General features: G+C 44.5%; 1 protein-coding gene across 2 annotated transcripts in view; it reads right to left on the bottom strand.

Annotated features, from left to right (window-relative positions):
• Positions 1-1,217: 1,217 nt before the first annotated feature.
• Positions 1,218-20,249, bottom strand: part of LOC139418001 (cytoplasmic polyadenylation element binding protein 4b) — a 38,703-nt gene continuing 19,671 nt past the window's right edge. For both annotated transcript variants that reach the window (XM_071167074.1, XM_071167073.1), the window contains exons 3-10: positions 16,700-16,790; positions 14,175-14,225; positions 10,690-10,860; positions 9,870-9,959; positions 9,497-9,615; positions 7,924-8,038; positions 7,386-7,567; positions 1,218-6,062 (exon numbers count right to left, since the gene is read on the bottom strand). In XM_071167074.1, the coding sequence (XP_071023175.1) occupies positions 5,835-6,062; positions 7,386-7,567; positions 7,924-8,038; positions 9,497-9,615; positions 9,870-9,959; positions 10,690-10,860; positions 14,175-14,225; positions 16,700-16,790 (1,047 nt within the window). In that variant the 3' untranslated portion in view covers positions 1,218-5,834. The remainder of the gene's footprint in view (positions 6,063-7,385; positions 7,568-7,923; positions 8,039-9,496; positions 9,616-9,869; positions 9,960-10,689; positions 10,861-14,174; positions 14,226-16,699; positions 16,791-20,249) is intronic.

Genomic DNA, 20,249 nt, shown 5'->3' with positions numbered 1-20,249 from the left:
TGGAAGAATGTAAAACTTCAGTCATGTTCTTCGGCGCCATCTTGATGGGAGTGATATTGAACAAAGATATATATATATATATATGAATTCAACTCTGACCTACCAGCACCATCACACTATCACAGGACACCATCACCCACTTACCCCAAGGAGGCTCAACTTACTCTGTCCCTGTTCTCAACTTACCCCAAACCCGGGGTAAGTTGTGTCAAGCGACCACTTTTTCTTTCGACAAGCTATGTTTTCAAAAACTTTTATGTTTACATTAATTCTGATTACATCCAGGAATACACAACATTTTGAATATATGTAGATATCTTTGTTAGAATACTATATTCCCCTTGACGTAGTGATGCTGAATGTAAAAAATGTCTCAACATACCCCACTCTCCTCTACTAGGATGAGATGATTTTGCCTACATTGAAGGAATATGGTACGGGTTTACACTTTGGCCTACTCATGCAATGTGAGTGCTGCTTTGGCACGCAAGGTCCCAAAGGTAGTGAGCTAATGGTTTTCTTTTCAGGTTGGACAGATTATTAGAAGACCACAGAAAAGTGGATTCTAAGTAGTGCAACAAGGTTTCATACTTTATATTGGAAATGTACCAGTCAGCAGGCAGGTGGAGCTGCTGAGTCTGAGGAAGGCGATTACTTCCTGTGTTTGTAGACACACTAATCACACCTCATTATCCAATGGAATTGCTGCAGTATTATCAATACCCTGGCATGCATGATGCATGTATTTTACATTGACTAGCTTCATCAGCTAATCAGCTATGGCTTGTGTAGGATGACCAAGGATACGCAAGGATGACCATAGCATTATAGTGACATTCTAAGTCTTTGAAAAGATCAGAGTAACAGCTGGCATACAAACACAATGACTTCGTAGTCTGGACAAGGAAATAATCAATGGTTGCAAAATCAATGCTCATAAAATAGAAATGGTTACTTTGATACCGATATTATCGAAAGCTGCTTGTGGTCAGCATTTCAACTCCCTGTCTCACACTCTTTCACACACAGCCTAACGTACACAACTCATTGTGACCTTATTTGCTTGTATGTAGTAAAGATATCTGAATTAATTTTGAGGTTTTATGAGCCAGGGCCCAACAATGGCTGCTGCCTAGCTTTGTGAAAGCAGCAACCGATAGACCGCTACAGAATACGGACTGTTACAATCCACACCAAAAATAAACAGACAATGGGCCTTTTCACAGTTAAGTTTTATTCATTCAACATTTCACATTACAAATATTTCAAAATGATGCACTGTTATAAATAGTTGGCTGCAAACAATTAAATAACAGAATTGTATTTTTCGTTTCACTAGCACTGCTACAGACCAACTCCTAGAAATATGGACATTTTGTATTACATAACTTAATTAGAAAGGAAAATACAAAAATAGGAACTTATAAAGTGAAATGACAATAGAAATTAAGGTGATATCTTAAGTAAAAAATGCTATTAATAAATACAACAACCTTCCCATACAGTTAAAAACTATTGAAATTTTGCCATTAAGTAACATCATTAACAGACAAATATTTAAATATTTATTTTCCTTCAGAAAATGTTAATCATATATTGTGGAGCACAATATAGCAATTAGTAAAAACTAGACACTTTAAAAGCTTCACCTCAAAAATATAACAAAAATCTGATCAAAATTATAAAAAATTATACATTCCAATTAAAAATATACCAATAAACAGCTAAATACATTATTGACCTAATAATTACAACCAATCACAGTAGCTTGAAATAAACAAATGAGCACAAAACCTTTAATGTTTTAAAAATAACTTCAATTATTTATATTAGTACAAATAGTTTGATTTCTTTTTCTTTTTTACAAACACCAGCATGAAAAGGATTACAATAACAGTAGAAAATGACTGAAAAACATATTAACGTCTTCTTTAAATGTCTGCAATTAAAAATGGCATTAAAGAATTACATTGCAAAGAGTCTTTATCTGGAAAAAAAATAAAATAAAATGTATTGCACATAACAACTCGAAGTTAACTTGCAACATTTACCACATTCAAGTCTTAAAGTTCCCCTTCTTCCAAAACGGTTGAATTACCTCAACAGACAGTGGAGATGAGTTAACAAGTCTTTTCAACAGTGTCCTATAAGATGCTCAAGTCCTCCACTGCTAAAATAGATTTTAGAGTTCGTTTTTTCTTATATTCTCATCTTTTTTTCTTAGCGTCCTGCAGAGGTCTGAGTATGGAGAAGGCAAAGATATCAACACATGGGAGAGAAGTGAGGTGTGGGGGTGTGTCCTTAACAAATTCAAGTTGAGAAACATCTGGTGCACAACCACAACAATCAAATTCAATAGCTAATTCATGTACTTATCTTTTTTTCGTCATGCATGCTAAGGATTACAATAGGAGCTAGTTGGCAAGTTCAAGAATATATATTTTCAAATGTTAAAATATCTAAACACCAAACATCCATTCTTGTGATACGAGATTCAGCCGAAGCATGAACCATAATTTGCATTATCCTTATAATAGTTATAATCCAGCTATGGAGAGGAAACCAAAAAGAGAAGTTACCATTTTCCCCAACTAGGATAGCCATTTTTTTTAAACAATAACATTAAAATTTTAAATGACAACTTTGTCCTCGCCATGCTGTTAAGATCTGATTTTTGTGAAACATCTAGTGTATAAGATCTAAGACCTTTAAGCAGTACACTGATCGTTCCTCTGCCGTTTCGGAAGTCGCGTCAATGCACGTACGCTACTTGGTTGTGAAGATTCCTCAGCACTGAAATGTAGAAAAAAGCATAACTGAAAATAATATATATCGAAATCACTACATTTTTTTCGTTAAATGAAAAGTGTCCATATATGCAGATCTCTCAGTAACAAAAGTACAAAAGCTACCTTTCACAATGTGAAAAATTGAGGTATTGCAAAAAGGAGTTTTCCCCATTTGTGAAAAATGTGCCTAAAATGACTGTTGGGAAGAAAAAAAACATATTTAGAAAAGTAGTGCATAAAATGTTTATATGTGCATGACAAAATAATTTAGCTAGAAAACACTGTACCAAAAATCAGCAGGCCATGTATAAAATAATCTTTTTTTCTCTCATTAACAGCAAATTCTTCAAAAAGTGTTTAACTCCTAAAATGTTTATCCACCACACCAGCAAGCTAAAGTCATGGTGCAGTCGAACACCAGCAAGCTAAAGTCCTGGTGCAGAACTGGTGCAGTAGAACACCAGCAAGCTAAAGTCCTGGTGTAGAACTGGTGCAGAAGAACACCAGCAAGCTAAAGTCATGGTGCAGTAGAACACCAGCAAGCTAAAGTCCTGGTGCAGAACTGGTACAGTAGAACACCAGCAAGCTAAAGTCCTGGTGCAGAACTGGTGCAGAAGAACACCAGCAAGCTAAAGTCATGGTGAAGTAGAACATCAGCAAGCTAAAGTCATGGTGCAGTAGAACACCAGCAAGCTAAAGTCCTGGTGCAGTAGAACACCAGCAAGCTAAAGTCCTGGTGCAGAACTGGTGCAGTAGAACACCAGCAAGCTAAAGTCCTGGTGCAGAACTGGTGCAGTAGAACACCAGCAAGCTAAAGTCCTGGTGCAGAACTGGTGCAGTAGAACACCAGCAAGCTAAAGTCCTGGTGCAGAACTGGTGCAGTAGAACACCAGCAAGCTAAAGTCCTGGTGCAGACCTGGTGCAGTAGAACACCAGCAAGCTAAAGTCATGGTGCAGTAGAACACCAGCAAGCTAAAGTCATGGTGCAGTAGAACACTAGCAAGCTACAGTCATGGTACAGTAGAACACCAGCAAGCTAAAGTCCTGGTGCAGACCTGGTGCAGTAGAACACCAGCAAGCTAAAGTCATGGTGCAGTAGAACACCAGCAAGCTAAAGTCATGGTGCAGTAGAACACCAGCAAGCCAACACAAGGATACGGTTTTCACTAGTGTGTTAAATTCTATTTCAGCACTCTCTCCCTGACATATTAAAACGCTAGTAGATTCAGATACTGTATGACTATAATAACCAAACCAAATGTGAGCCTTTGTTTAGCTTTTTGTGTTAATTTCCCCAAACCTGTTCCAGACCTATTCACGTTACACAACTGCCTAGCAACAAACGTCTCTATTTTGACCTTTGGAAATGAGAGGATTGACTGGTGAAAAAGCCTGGGTGTCTGTAAACTGAATAAGTCCAGTTGTTTTCACTAGTGTTTTCCTGGATTTTGACTGCACTGTTATCTATTCAAGGCCAATCTTTGGTTTGCTGTAGTCCATCTGGTCTTTGTAAGAAAAATAGGAAAAGAATAATGAACTCAGAAAAACTGAAATGAAATACTGTATTACTGCACTACTGCACAGGCGACTTTGGTTCCCTAAAGCATCTAGGTATAACCTCTTCATTGCAGTCTTGTTTGAGTGAGTGAACTGCATTGTGGGACGTACGTAGTAGAGCACATCGCATGGACTATCTTCATTTATGCTTAGAACACTGGCTGAGTTAGCTGGGCTGGCACAGGAAGAGAGGTCTGCAGCTCTAATAACTGCATCCTCCTCTAGATGGAAATGTGTTGATGACAAGCCTGGCTTTTCTAATTCATTTCTCTTTTTGAGCGGGGTTAAAAACAGAATACGGTTGTGAATAAAGAATTGGGAGATTTGCACCAACGCAATAATAATAATAATAATACACGAAAAACAGGGCTTTCTGCTCACGTGCAGCCCTGATGACAACTAGGCACTAGCCTCTCCTCTCCTAGCTAGCATGGCCTCAGACACAGAGGGGGGGGGGGGGGGGGTCACTTATCTCTATACGGGCCAGCGCTGAGGGTCTCAGGGACCTCCAACGCCATACATTCCCCAATAAAATGCTCTGTTCATTCTTAGTACAACCTTGGGTCAGATTACAAAAATAAAGAAGTGACAAAGCAGCGTCTATAAAAATGTGTCTTTTTGCTGACGCCGTTTCCCTTTGATTGTGGTCCTAAGGGAAGAGGGATACCAGCTTACTTTCTTTAACTTATTCGTCACATTAGCAGCTAAGCTTGAGGTATTAGTTTTTGCATGTCAAAATGGAGATCAAACCAGAACGCCTGTTGTGAAATGGATCTTGTCAAGTAACATCAAATATTAGCATGGTCTCTAAAAAAAATATTCAAACATCTGATCTGGGAAATAATCCACGTTTCTGTACTTGTTTCTTTTTCAAACCAATTGAGATTAAGCTTTGGTTAACTACTGAGACTTTATATTCTGCACTCTAAAATAAAGAAATAAGTGCACTCTTCTTTAGCAACACCTTTGCTATTAACATCTGCTCTGGAGCCTATTGGATGAACATCTGCTCTGTAGCCTATTGGATGAACATCTGCTCTGGAGCCTATTGGATGAACATCTGCTCTGGAGTCTATTGGATGAACATCTGCTCTGGAGCCTATTGGATGAACATTTGAACTGAACATACTGCTTTGAGGTTGATGGTCAATGACACGTCAATTGGATAGTAAGGTGACAATTGAAAGCCTAATCTTTTCAAATTCTGCTCTAATAAAAGATAAAAGCAACTGGAGAAAGTCAAGAGAAAGGGATTTCACATGGGATTTCACATGGGATTTCACATGGGATTTCACATGGGATTTCACATGGGATACACATTTTCTTTTCCTTTCTTGACATATCTCCTCATCTTTAAAAAAAATATTAATTTAAAATTAAACTTTTTTTCTCTCCCAAATTAGAGTTAAAAAGGAACCAGCAACAGAAAAGTGCATTTATTTGTACAATGATTTTGCGACTCCTACTCCCCCCTCTCCCCTCTGCCTCTCAGTTCCAGCGGAAGGAGATGTGCCTAGGCCGGTCCCCTCCCTCCTTGACCAGTGGCTTGTGGAACTCCCGACCAGCGCGTGAGTGGATGGCCGCCCAGCAGTATTCACAGTAATACTGGAGACAGGTGACGTTGGCGCAGAAGAAAGGGGCAAACTTGCCCCCGCACCGAGTTCCCTGACACTCATCACACAACTGGTCGTCCAAGACGTATGGCTTCACTTCCACCTGGGGGGGGAAGAGGGCAGACAGAGAGAGAGACGGGGGGAGAGGACCCAGAGAGAGACGGGGGGAGAGGACCCAGAGAGAGACGGGGGGAGAGGACCCAGAGAGAGACGGGGGGGAGAGGACCCAGAGAGAGACGGGGGGAGAGGACCCAGAGAGAGACGGGGGGAGAGGACCCAGAGAGAGACGGGGGGAGAGGACCCAGAGAGAGACGGGGGGAGAGGACCCAGAGAGAGACGGGGGAGAGGACCCAGAGAGAGACGGGGGGAGAGGACCCAGAGAGAGACGGGGGGAGAGGACCCAGAGAGAGACGGGGGGAGAGGACCCAGAGAGAGACGGGGGGAGAGGACCCAGAGAGAGACGGGGGGAGAGGACCCAGAGTGAGACGGGGGAGAGGACCCAGAGAGAGACGGGGGGAGAGGACCCCGAGAGAGACGGGGGAGAGGACCCAGAGAGAGACGGGGGGAGAGGACCCAGAGAGAGACGGGGGGAGAGGACCCAGAGAGAGACGGGGGGAGAGGACCCAGAGAGAGACGGGGGGAGAGGACCCAGAGAGAGACGGGGGGAGAGGACCCAGAGAGAGACGGGGGGAGAGGACCCAGAGAGAGACGGGGGAGAGGACCCAGAGAGAGACGGGGGAGAGGACCCAGAGAGAGACGGGGGAGAGGACCCAGAGAGAGACAGGGGGAGAGGACCCAGAGAGAGACGGGGGGAGAGGACCCAGAGAGAGACGGGGGGAGAGGACCCAGAGAGAGACGGGGGGAGAGGACCCAGAGAGAGACGGGGGAGAGGACCCAGAGAGAGACGGGGGGAGAGGACCCAGAGAGAGACGGGGGGAGAGGACCCAGAGAGAGACAGGGAGAAAGAAAACCATCTGTCAGACATGCAGTAAAGAATAGAGCTAGGATGAATACATCTTACATTAATTAACGTACTGTATCTAAAGATTTAACACAACACATAGTTGCATTGACAGTTACATTCTAATTAGGACAATGGTCACCAATAAACATTCTAAAGTCAGAATCAAAGTAGAGACGTGATTGGTTGGACTGATTTTGGCTGAGTGAATTAGCATAATTCTTCTGCAGGTGGCAGCTGGTTAAATGTCTGCTCGACAGTAATTTCTTATCTGTCCTCGTATGACCCAGTCAAAATACCCCAAAATGTTTTACCTTCATCTATAAAACCATTACAATAAATAACAAATTGTCCTTTTAAAAATGTACAAGACAGGAGATAGGAGCCTTTTATGTGTTTGGTACAACATTTCTGCGTATTTGTGTAATGCTGTATAAGCCTGAGAAAGAGAGGGCCTTCACTAACCCGTTTATCGATTTCTCCATGCTGCAGCTGGACAAAACGAGCGCTGATAGCAGCGATGTAGCTCTGCTGATTGGAGAAGGCGACCCGCCCTGCTCCCTTGGGGTACTTGAGCTCCGGGTCTGTGTCGATGCCTGCATAGCACACGCCTCCATACAGCCTGTCCATGATCATAGCCAGCTCCACTGTGGACGGAGGGAAACAGGTTGCCGGTGGCACAATGCCAGGGTGCAGCCTCGTACACTTCATGTAACACTCCCAGCTTGGTCATCATGTTCCAAATAGCTTCCATTTTCATTATGAGTTGCTACCAATTCCCTTCTCCTCCATTACATACTGTGCATGCTGATGTGATGAAATGCAGCACTAATCTAACAGGTTTTAATACGCCGTCGAGGATACATGTCTGTGTCCCAAATGTCCTATGGGCCCTGGTCAAAAGTAGTGCCCAATATAGGGAATATAATGCCATTTGGGATGCAGTCTAGGACTAAAGTGCCAATGGAAACAGTGCTTTAGCTGACTAGGGTCAAAAGGTTACCTGCACGGAGAGGGCGTGGCACCCCACCCACAAAGATGGTCTTCCTGGGGTCCAGAGGCTGGGAGCCGTCCATCACAAAGTCACTGTCGTTCAGGTTCCAGGGACGGATCTGGACCTGTCACACACAGAGAGACATGTTACACGCAACGTCTGCAATGTCACGTCCCCGCGTCTCGACGTCTACAATGTCACGTCCCCGCGTCTCGACGTCTACAATGTCACGTCCCCGCGTCTCGACGTCTACAATGTCACGTCCCCGCGTCTCGACGTCTACAATGTCACGTCCCCGCGTCTCGACGTCCCCGCGTCTCGACGTCTGCAATGTCACGTCTCGACGTCTGCAATGTCACGTCTCGACGTCTGCAATGTCACGTCTCGACGTCTGCAATGTCACGTCTCAACGTCTGCAATGTCACGTCTCGACGTCTGCAATGTCACGTCCCCCCGTCTCGACGTCTACAATGTCACGCCCCCGCGTCTCGACGTCTGCAATGTCACGTCTCGACGTCTGCAATGTCACGTCTCGACGTCTGCAATGTCACGTCTCGACGTCTGCAATGTCACGTCTCGACGTCTACAATGTCACGTCTCGACGTCTACAATGTCAGGTTCCCGCGTCTCAATGTCTACAATGTCACGCCCCTGCGTCTCAACGTCTGCAATGTCACGTCCCCGCGTCTCAACATCTGCAATGTCACGTCTCGACGTCTACAATGTCACGTCTCGACGTCTGCAATGTCACGTCCACGCGTCTCGACGTCTGCAATGTCACGTCTCGACGTCTACAATGTCACGTCTCGACGTCTGCAATGTCACGTCTCGACGTCTGCAATGTCACGTCTCGACGTCTGCAATGTCACGTCTCGACGTCTGCAATGTCACGTCTCGACGTCTGCAATGTCACGTCTCGACGTCTGCAATGTCACGTCTCGACGTCTGCAATGTCACGTCTCGACGTCTGCAATGTCACGTCTCGACGTCTGCAATGTCACGTCTCGACGTCTGCAATGTCACGTCTCGACGTCTGCAATGTCACGTCTCGACGTCTGCAATGTCACGTCTCGACGTCTGCAATGTCACGTCTCGACATCTGCAATGTCACGTCTCGACGTCTGCAATGTCACGTCTCGACGTCCGCAATGTCACGTCTCGACGTCTGCAATGTCACGTCCCCGCGTCTCGACGTCGGCCATGTTATGGCTCGATGTTGGCCATGTTATGTTGCTTGCTTATTTACTTGGTCTGCCACTAATCGAATGGACTCAAACAATCAAACATGAAGCAGTACAATTCTAGGGTGTATTAATTACAGAAACACCTTACCGTTGAAGAACCAAACGGAATCAAATGTAACAAAACGGAGAGTGACCTACCAAAATATGTCCAATAGAAACTCTCGTTTGCATTTCCCCTTTTGGAAGTAAACCGTTTGTTGCAAAACGTTTCGCAACAGACTAAATGTTTCGCAACATAATCGCCGTAATGAATACACCCCTGCTGCATCTTGAGCTCTTTCATAATAAGAGGTAAAGAAGGGAGCAGATGGATGATGGTGACGGCACAATCCACTCACCGGCTTGTCTTTGATGGTGGGGCTAGACACACACAGGTAGAGCTTGCCGTCCTCTTCAATACAGGCTTCAATCAGGGCCTGCACAGAGCTCTCATCCTGGAACAGCAGGAAGGCATAACCTACAGGACAAAACAGACACCACTTCAACCGCCTACACAGAACCATGTCACAGAGACCACTACTTAACTCTGATCTCTACCGTTTCATTCGCTGTCTGTTGCTGGAAATGACTGCCAATGTTATGACCGCTCTGCTCACAACTTTGTTTTTAACCAATCAAACTATTAAGACTTCAATAATAAACTCTGATAACCCATTTTGATGACAATGCTGCATGTGGCTGACAAAAGGGAAGACTGGTCACGTGACTCACCTTTCGGGGGGAAGTAAGATTTGCTCTCTGCCTTGTGAGGCCAGTCCACAAAGAGGTGTCCAAAGCGACGGAAACTTGCAGTTATTTCATCTAAAAGTGAAAACAAACATTCAACAATTGCCTCACAGCAGTTGTACTGTGATAAGGTGTGTGTCATCAGATGACTGTTCTTAGTGGGCTCTACCAGAGTGAGTTCCTGGTACATTAGTGGGCTCTACCAGAGTGAGTTCCTGGTACATTAGTGGGCTCTACCAGAGGGAGTCCCTGGTAACATTAGTGGGCTCTACCAGAGGGAGTCCCTGGTAACATTAGTGGGCTCTACCAGAGGGAGTCCCTGGTAACATTAGTGGGCTCTACCAGAGGGAGTCCCTGGTAACATTAGTGGGCTCTACCAGAGGGAGTCCCTGGTAACATTAAACAGGGAGATTAAAGCAGAGCAGATGGTAGCCTCAGCTGTTCTCTAGTCTTCTGCCAGCAACACTGATCACACCTGAGAGATGTCCTACACTACTTATAACAGAGAATGTACTAGAACTACGCCTAGTCGCGAGCCAAAGCCCTCAGGAAGCGGAAACTAAATAACACAAGACTTGCTATGGTAGAGCAGTGCTGCTTGGTGAAAGTCTACGGCCGAAATTGGTCACAGAGGGACTGGTCTTCAACATCAGTCATGTAAACCTGTGACTACTGGCCATTAAGATATCCACATTGTAGACCTCCACCTGATCAACCAGGTGTTCAGCCCAGTCAAAGCATCACCATAGCGTGGTCACAGCACCTCCGCCTGTGTGAACGTGGTCTGCAGTGGTGTAAAGGTTACCTTCATCAATATCTGGCGGGAGGCCACCGACAAAGACCTTGCGGGAGTAACGCTCAACACGCTCCCCGTTCTGGTGGGGGAAACAGTGGGGCGAGCCAAGGCCAGGCAGGCTCTGCTCACCACGCTCGTCGTCAGGGAAACCATCCTCCATGGGGAACAGGGAAGAGTGACCTGAGGAGAGGGAGTGAGGAGAAAGGAGAAGAGAGAGAGAGAGGAGGGAAGAGGAAGAGGGGATGAGGAGAGAGAGGGAAGAGGAAGAGGGGACGAGGAGAGAGAGAGGAGGGGACGAGGAGAGAGAGAGGAGGGGACGAGGGGAGAGAGGAGGGAAGAGGAAGAGGGGACAAGAAGAGAGAGAGGTGGGAAGAGGAAGAGGGGACGAGAAGAGAGCGGTGGGAAGAGGAAGAGGGGACGAGAAGAGAGAGGTGGGAAGAGGAAGAGGGGACAATAAGAGAGAGAGAGAGGGAAGAAGGGACGAGGAGAGAGAGAGAGAGAGAGGGAAGAAGGGACGAGGAGAGAGAGAGAGGAGGGAAGAAGGGACGAGGAGAGAGGGAGGATGGAAGAGGGGACGAGAAGAGAGAGGAGGGAAGAGGAAGAGGGGACAAGGAGAGAGAGGAGGGAAGAGGAAGAGGGGACAAGGAGAGAGAGGTGGGAAGAAGGGACGAGGAGAGAGAGAGAGGAGACAAGTCAGTCAATGACAGATTGCATAAAGATGTAACACAATGGATACTTTTTAATTTATTACTTAGGTTTATCAACATGAATGTTATTACATGGTTAAGTATTGTATTGTCAAGCAATACTAGCTATAACAATGTGTCTATTTTCCAGTAATTCACCTGACTCATTGACTGCCAGAGACAGTGCTACATTAAGGCCTTCTACTACAAGCAGCCCTGCTGTGCTGTTTGAGAGGGACTGAGCCAGGGATACCACACACACACACACACACAGCTAAGCCTATGGCAGCAGCAGAGGCTAAATATTGTTCCCGCCCTATGTCCTGGAGGTTAAGCCACCCCAGCCATATTCCTGACCAAGTGACAGAAAACAGAGACGAGCAGCTTTATGACCAATTATGTAAGAGAGTTAGCCCTGAGTCTGTACACTGTGTGTGTGTGTGTGTGTGTGTGTGTGTGTGTGTGTGTGTGTGTGTGTGTGACCACAACACCACAAACAAAAGCTCTTAGAGCTGAAAACCCCCCAAACAACATGCCATATCAAACAAATAGACCAACAACAAACCACAACATCTACATGCAAACACATACTGTCCCCCTTCAGAAATACTGGACATGGACGCAAAAGACCGGGTCTTTCTATGCCAGTTTGAGGCGAAAAATAAAATAAAATTCAGTTTACCTCGTCTCCTCCCATAATTCCTTGCTGCATGTAAAATACCAAAATAACACCAACAGTGACCAGGAATGACAGATATTATTCATTCTTTCAATCACAACATATGCCCTCTCCTTCTCAGTCACATCCTCCATGTGATTGGGTATATGTTGCCTCCTCAGTGCTCCAGGTTACGTGGCAGACAGATGAGCTTGTATTGAACATTCACCCATGATTTCACAGTTTATTATTGTGGGTTTTTCTTATACCTTGTTGTTGTGATTGTTATTGATTAGTCCATTGGTGAGCTGTCAAGAAAGGCATTTCACTGTACTTGTGCATGTGACATTAAAACTTGGTTTCCTGTGCAGTCACGTCTATACACGTCTGCGGGGATACTCATGAGGATCACACTCTCCCTTCCTAGGCCAGATACAGAGAAGGTCTTTAGGAGGTCAGTGGAGGGTGGTTATACACAATCTCCCTTCCTAGGCCAGATACAGAGAAGGTCTTTAGGAGGTCAGTGGAGGGTGGTTATACACACTCTCCCTTCCTAGGCCAGATACAGAGAAGGTCTTTAGGAGGTCAGTGGAGGGTGGTTATACACACTCTCCCTTCCTAGGCCAGATACAGAGAAGGTCTTTAGGAGGTCAGTGGAGGGTGGTTATACACACTCTCCCTTCCTAGGCCAGATACAGAGAAGGTCTTTAGGAGGTCAGTGGAGGGTGGTTATACACACTCTCCCTTCCTAGGCCAGATACAGAGAAGGTCTTTAGGAGGTCAGTGGAGGGTGGTTATACACACTCTCCCTTCCTAGGCCAGATACAGAGAAGGTCTTTAGGAGGTCAGTGGAGGGTGGTTATACACACTCTCCCTTCCTAGGCCAGATACAGAGAAGGTCTTTAGGAGGTCAGTGGAGGGTGGTTATACACACTCTCTGGTGTGTGTTCTACAGAGTAACGATCAGCTGGTTTGACTGCCTCTCTAAGACTGGTAGTACCCTCTGAACGGCATCCATGCAGAACCACCATCTGTCCTGTTGGACCAATATAACACTATGAGGCTCAGGGAGAGAGTCCATGGTGGATCACCATGTTGGACCAATATAACACTATGAGGCTCAGGGAGAGAGTCCATGGTGGATCACCATGTTGGAACAATATAACACTATGAGGCTCAGGGAGAGAGTCCATGGTGGATCACCATGTTGGACCAATATAACACTATGAGGCTTCAAGGAGAGAGTCCATGGTGGATCACCATGTTGGACCAATATAACACTATGAGGCTCAGGGAGAGAGTCCATGGTGGATCACCATGTTGGACCAATATAACACTATGAGGCTCAGGGAGAGAGTCCATGGTGGATCACCATGTTGGACCAATATAACACTATGAGGCTCAGGGAGAGAGTCCATGGTGGAACACCATGTTGGACCAATATAACACTATGAGGCTCAGGGAGAGAGTCCATGGTGGATCACTGAGCATTCAGTTGCATTTCGGCTTATGCATATCAAACTGCAGTTGAGGAAGCTGTAGCTAAAGAGATTAGATTTAGTCTACCTTTGTAGCTACAACTAGCCTACGGTATTTGTGTCTGCATAGAGGAAAGAAGTGAATCATGCACTGATTCAATATAAAGAACTATAACAGGAAATGTCACAGAATGTTGAAGGAAATATGCAACACAACATATTGAGAAATGGTTAAACTAACATCTCTAGGCAATAGGTTTTATTCTAAAAAAATAAAATAATTTAAGAACACAAATACTAGGAGCTTAGTTCCTTCACTGCACAGGCAAAAGAGATCTGACGACTGAATGCAAATGGGATAGATGCACTGCCTTAGGTGAGGGATTACACAACGTTAAAACGTGTTTAGCTATGCAATTTAAAATGAAATAATTCATCTATATTACTAAATCCTTATTTATTAAATCCACATAAACCATTAAAGAACTAATGGAATAAGAATAGTGGAACACAGAGAAGGAAATCCACACTGATGCCTCAAGAGCATGTTAAGTACAAACATGGTGCTGCTAATCTTGTCGACTATGTTACCAAATGGTTTGATTCACCTTCCATCCATTAGCATGGGTTGAGCATGCAGAGCACTAGTGTTAACAAACCCTTTTTACGTACCATTTATGGGCAGAGGACTTTCTCCCCCTGGATGGGTGAATCCTAGGCGACCTAGAGAGCGGAGTGTACACCGTTAAGAGATTGGTTGTGACAAACACACAAAACAAGCACTGGTTACATCATCTATCTCTCAGCCGCCTGCTCGCTGGTACATTCCCTGTTCCTACCGACCTCCTGCCAAATGTACTTGAGAGTTGAACTGTGCCATGCTGGGGTGCCTTGGTGGAGGGGATGAGAGGAAAACTAATAGTAAACCCATTGTGACTGGAGTGGACTAGTGTAGGGTTTCCCAGACCTTTCATCGGGCCGCCCACCAGACGTTTCACATTTTTATTTAAAAAAAAGAAACTGCCACTCCTGATTCAATTAGTCAACTAATCATCAAGCCTTTGGACTAATTGAATCAGGTGTGCCAGTTTTGGGTTGAAACAAAAATGTGGAACATTTGGGGGGGCCCCCCCGAGGAGAGGGTTGGTAGAGTGTTCAGTGATTGGTATGTTCCGTCACACAAATTCTCCAAGCCCCTCCCCCGCCTATTAAATCGAGGAGAGGAGAGGAGAGGAGGGTGGTGGACCGGCTCAGTAGTCAGTGGTGACACAGAGTACTCTTTTCAGTCAACAGAGGACACTGCTGGAATCGATTCAAAGCCACTTCTACAGTCGATTTCCCCCTCCTTCCTTTTCATCTGTTCTGCAGAGCAGTGGGGTTCATGTTTGAGGGTCAGGTCATTATTTTCAATTAGGGGTAGGGGTGCTGCTTGGTACCCTTAGAGCTCACCCCAGTAGGGACAGCACAAAGTGGGAGCAGTAAACCATTCATCTGTGTGGATCTTTGTAATGTAGAAACACGTTACCCTGGAGACAGTGGCGAGATGGAATGATGCCTCATAATGATGTTTTCCTCTGCATCTCTAACCCTCTGTAGCTGGCACGAGGCACTGGGAGCGTCAAGGCACTAAATCAGCTCAAACTAGACTGAGAACAACAACTCATCACTTCAGGCTCTTCGCCTCTCAGATGTTCGCTAAAGTTGTGTTTCACTGTGGTTTAACAGCTGAATACAGAGGTGTAAAAGGAATAAATGCATGCACAAGCTATGGGCAGTTAAATAGAAACGCCACCCAGGCTACTCCCTCTAATTAATCCTTCCCCAGACAAACACCAGTTGGAGTAGTAGTACAATAGGTCATCCTGACTGACAACAGGAACTTTCTGGTTTGGGACGTTTGCACCACAAACCAGATGGACAACAGATAGAGACTGCTGCGAGCGTTGTATTTACATTCCCCATAATTGCATCCAATCAACAAACCCTTCACAATCTGCAGCTATGAAAACTCTAAAAAGGAACAAGTAACACCTCCCACGTCACCACCATAAAGTAGATTTAGCTCCAACTTTGACATTTTTGAAAACTTTTGAAATATTTATGAACAATAAGTCCAAATAAAACCAGTATGTAGACCCAGAATACATCTCCTAACTTTGTTTGAGTTATTGATAAATCAGATTTTCCATGACCATTTAAAACCTTTGCAAATCCACTAAACAATGGCCTACCAACTTGAAACTTTAAGGTCAAAGACATTACCATGACGAACCATGTTAAGTTTGGCATTGATATCGTAAAAAAATGAGGAAACGCTTAACAATTCACTTTTTTTGACTGTGTACCACTAATGCTTAAAAAAAATTATTAAAAATCTTCATGGACTAAATCTAAGAGTCACTGCAAATTTGGTCTTTGGACATGCATATTAGCACATACACTAATAGGCTAAAATAGGCCAAAAATGCTTCAGAAATCTTCTCATGAACCATAAATCAGATTATACCAAATCTGGAGTAATACTCAATGAATTAGCCTCTAATGAATTTGACAACGATTAGTTGCTGCATTCAAAGGCGGCCACGCTACCAACCTATAGCACTATATTTTACATTTGTCATTTAGCAGACGCTCTTATCCAGAGTGATTTACAAGAGCAATTAGAGTTAAGTGCCTTGTTCAAGGGCACGTCAACAGATTATTCACCTAGTCGTCTCGGGGATTCAAACCAGCAACCTTTTGGTCAATGACCCAACGCTCTTATCCGCTAGGCTACCCAAGACCCACTAAACAAAACTCCACTTCCGTCATCCTTCTGGTATTGAGAGATAAACATGGTAATGATTTCACTGATACATGATATAATGCTTGCTTTGTTATCCAACTGAGCTTGTGTCCTTTCTGTCATCCTGTGAACCCCGTTCATTGCTGCTTGCAGCAATATTTCCATTTGCACTCTCTGTAGAATAGCCTAGCCTACATAAGCCTCCACTCTTCACTTTCTAGTCCACTCTAGTGCCACTGAAAGGAAAGCTCAAATCAGCAGTCGTCGGACATGGCTGTGGGGCAGCAGACAAACGCCCATCCTAGATGACCTTGCAGCAGATTTGAAGGACAAAAGGTTTTTAGATATGGCCGCTAGCATCAATATTGTGACCAGACATGCAATCCTGGTGGTTTTGTGATTGTTATCTTACCTTTCAGGGTATCTTGCTCGGCCCTCATGATGTCAATGAGAGAGTTCTCCAGGGAATGCATGTTGAAGCCATCAAAGGATCTGGTGCGCTCCTGTGTAAAAGAGAGATGAGAGGGCTGCTTTGAAAGTATGGAGCTGCCACTGCTTAAATGTTACATTTATTTTTATTTTTGGGGGGAGAGAGATCATCTTTAATATTATAGAGTGCCCCATGGTGGCAGTGGGGTTATGGTATGGGCAGGCATAAGCGTCAGGCAACGAACACAATTGCATTTTATCGATGGCAACTTGAATGCACAGAGATACCATGACGAGATCCTGAGGTCCATTTATGTGTTAAGGTATCTATGACTTACAGATGCATGTCTGCATTCCCAGTCATGTGAAATCCATAGATTAGGGCCTAATTTTTTAAAATCCAAATCAAATCAAATGTTATTTGTCACATACACATGGTTAGCAGATGTTAATGCGAGTGTAGCGAAATCTATGAAATTGTTGCATGTTGCATTTATATTTCTGTTCAGTGTACTTTGTACTGTATTTATAGAGGATGTAGTTGCTTTTGTGGTTATGTAAACCACAAACAAAATGCTGCTAAATAATTGTAACTCTAATTTTAGGTAAGAAATCATAATTTAGAGTATATGTTAATCCTTTGGAACGTAATTTGAGTGAAAAAAAAACCCAGAATGCATCTATAAAAAAATACAGTCGAAAAATATTCAGACCGATTGACTTTTTCCACATTGTTACGTTACAGCCTTCTTCCAAAATGGATTTAAAAATATATATATTCTCAATCAATCTACACACGACACCCCATAATGACAAGATTATCTGGTCTGACTCCTTGGCCTGAATTCCAAGCATCACCTCTGGAGGAAACCTGGCACCATCCCTAAGGTGAAGCATGGTGGCGGCAGCATCATGCTGTGGGGATATTTTCAGCGTCAGAGACTGGGAGACTAGTTAGGATCGAGGGAAAGATGAACGGAGCAAAGTACAGAGAGATCCTTGAGTGCTCAGGACCTCAGACTGGGGGCGAAGGTTCACCTGCCAACATAACAACGACCCTACGCACACAGCCAAGACAGGGCAGGAGTGGCTTCGAGACAAGTCTCAATGTCCTTGAGTCGCCCAGCCAGAACCCGAACTTGAACCCGATCGAGCATCTCTTGAGAGACCTGAAAATAGCTGTGCAGCAACGCTCCCCATCCAACCTGACAGAGCATGAGAGGATCTGCAGAGAAGAATGGGAGAAACTCCCCAAATGGGGTATTGTGAGTAAATTGATGATGGAAAAAAAACATGTTTTATCCATTTTAGAATAAGGCTGTATTGTAACAAAATGTGGAAACGGTCAAGGGGTCTGAATACTTTCCAAATGCACCGTATATCAGTAATTTGTCCCCATTAAAACCAATTTTTTTGTATTAATAAAAAAAATACAAATTGGTATCGGACCCAAAAATCCTGCATCTGTCAGGATGACAGTACTTCAAACGAACAGTCTATATGATAGAATGCACAAAGACTATCAACTTCCAGGCTTAATGGTTTGTATCACAAACCATGTTTGAGAAAATCATGATGAAAGTGGCCATTTTAGACCTACACATGCCTCCTGTAAGACCTTATGATCTGTGAACCGTACATGATACAGACATCATCTTGGTGTCATACTTCATATGTTACTATAAGGAGTATGTCTAGATTCTGAAATACTTATATAGTTTTAACAGAAAAAAGGCAATTTAAAATGTTAAGAAAATGTTTCAATGTTACATACCTAGTTGAAACCCTCCACAGAATGGCCAGCCAACACACAATACAAGTCCTACTTGGTAATAATGAGAGGCTTGTTGCACAAGACCTGGAAATAATTTACCATTGACAGCATCTTTCAGCCCAGGCCAGACAAGACCTGGAAATAATTTACCATTGACAGCATCTTTCAGCCCAGGCCAGACAAGACCTAGAAATAATTCACCATTGACAGCATCTTTCAGCCCAGGCCAGACAAGACCTGGAAATAATTCACCATTGACAGCATCTTTCAGCCCAGCCCAGGCCAGACAAGACCTGGAAATAATTCACCATTGACAGCATCTTTCAGCCGAGCCCAGGCCAGACAAGACCTGGAAATAATTCACCATTGACAGCATCTTTCAGCCCAGGCAAGATCTGGCTGCCTGTCAAAGAACTAAAGAAGCACTTCAACTAGGCCAGAGTTCAAGTTTGACAAATCCAAAAACATATTAGTGTGAAGTCTCATGTGGTTGCGTCATACATCCTATCAAATCAAAGTTTATTTGTCACCTGCGCCGAATACAACAGGTGTAGTAGACCTTACAGTGAGATGCTTACTTACAGGCTCTAACCAATAGTGCGAAAAAAAGGTATGTGTGTGTGTGTGTGTGTGTGTGTGTGTAGGTAAGTAAAGAAATAAAACAATAGTAAAAAGACAATAGAAAATAAGAGTTGCAAGGCTATAATAAAAGAGGGGTGGGACACAATGCAGATAGCCCGGTTAGCCAATGTGCGGGAGCACTGGTTGGTCGGGCCAATTGAGGTGGTATGTACATGAACGTATAGTTAAAGTGACTATGCGTATAAGATAAACAGAGTAGCAGCAGCGTAAAAGAGGGCTGGGGGCGGGGGGGAGGCACACAATGCAAATAGTCCGGGTAACCATTTGGTCACCTGTTCAGGAGTCTTATGGCTTGGGTGTAACTGTTGAGAAGCCTTTTTGTCCTAGACTTGGCACTCAAGTACTGCTTGCCGTGTGGTAGTAGAGAGAACAGGCTATGAACAGGGTGGGTGGGGACTTTGAAAATGTTTAGGGCCTTCCTCTAACACCGCCTGGTGTAGAGGTCCTGGATGGCAGGCAGCTTTGCCCCAGTGATGTACTGGGCCGTACGCACTACCCTCTGTAGTGCCTTGCGGTCGGAGGTCAAGCAATTGCCGTACCAGGCAGTTATGCAACCGGTCAGGATGCTCTCAATGTTGCAGCTGAAGAACCTTTTGAGGATGCCAAATGCCAATGCCAATGCCAAATGCCAATGCCAAATCTTTTTAGTTTCCTGAGGGGGAATAGGCTGTGTCGTGCCCTCTTCACGACTGTCTTGGTGTGTTTGGACCATTCTAGTTTGTTGTTAATGTGGACACCAAGGAACTTGAAGCTTTCAACCTGCTCCACTACAGCCCCATCGATGAGAATGGGGGTGTGCTCGGTGCTCCTTTTCCTGTAGTCCACAATCATCTCCTTGGCCTTGGTTATGTTGAGGGATAGGCTGTTATTCTGGCACCACCCGGCCAGGTCTCTGACCTCCTCCCTATAGGCTGTCTCGTCGTTGTCGGTGATCACTGTTGTGTCGTCTGCAAACTTAATGACGGTGTTGGAGTTTGCCTGGCCATGCAGTTGTGGATGAACAGGGAGTACAGGAGGGGACTGAGCACGGACCCCTGGGGAGCTCCAGTGTTGAGGATTTTTTATTAAAGATTTTTTTTTACCTTTATTTAACTAGGCAAGTCCGTTAAGCATTAAG

This window comes from Oncorhynchus clarkii, chromosome 10, assembly GCF_045791955.1.
Source record: "Oncorhynchus clarkii lewisi isolate Uvic-CL-2024 chromosome 10, UVic_Ocla_1.0, whole genome shotgun sequence".
NCBI classification, from domain to species: Eukaryota; Metazoa; Chordata; class Actinopteri; order Salmoniformes; family Salmonidae; genus Oncorhynchus; species Oncorhynchus clarkii.
Note: the sequence above shows the minus strand (reverse complement) of the source record. Positions and strands in the feature narration are given on the sequence as shown.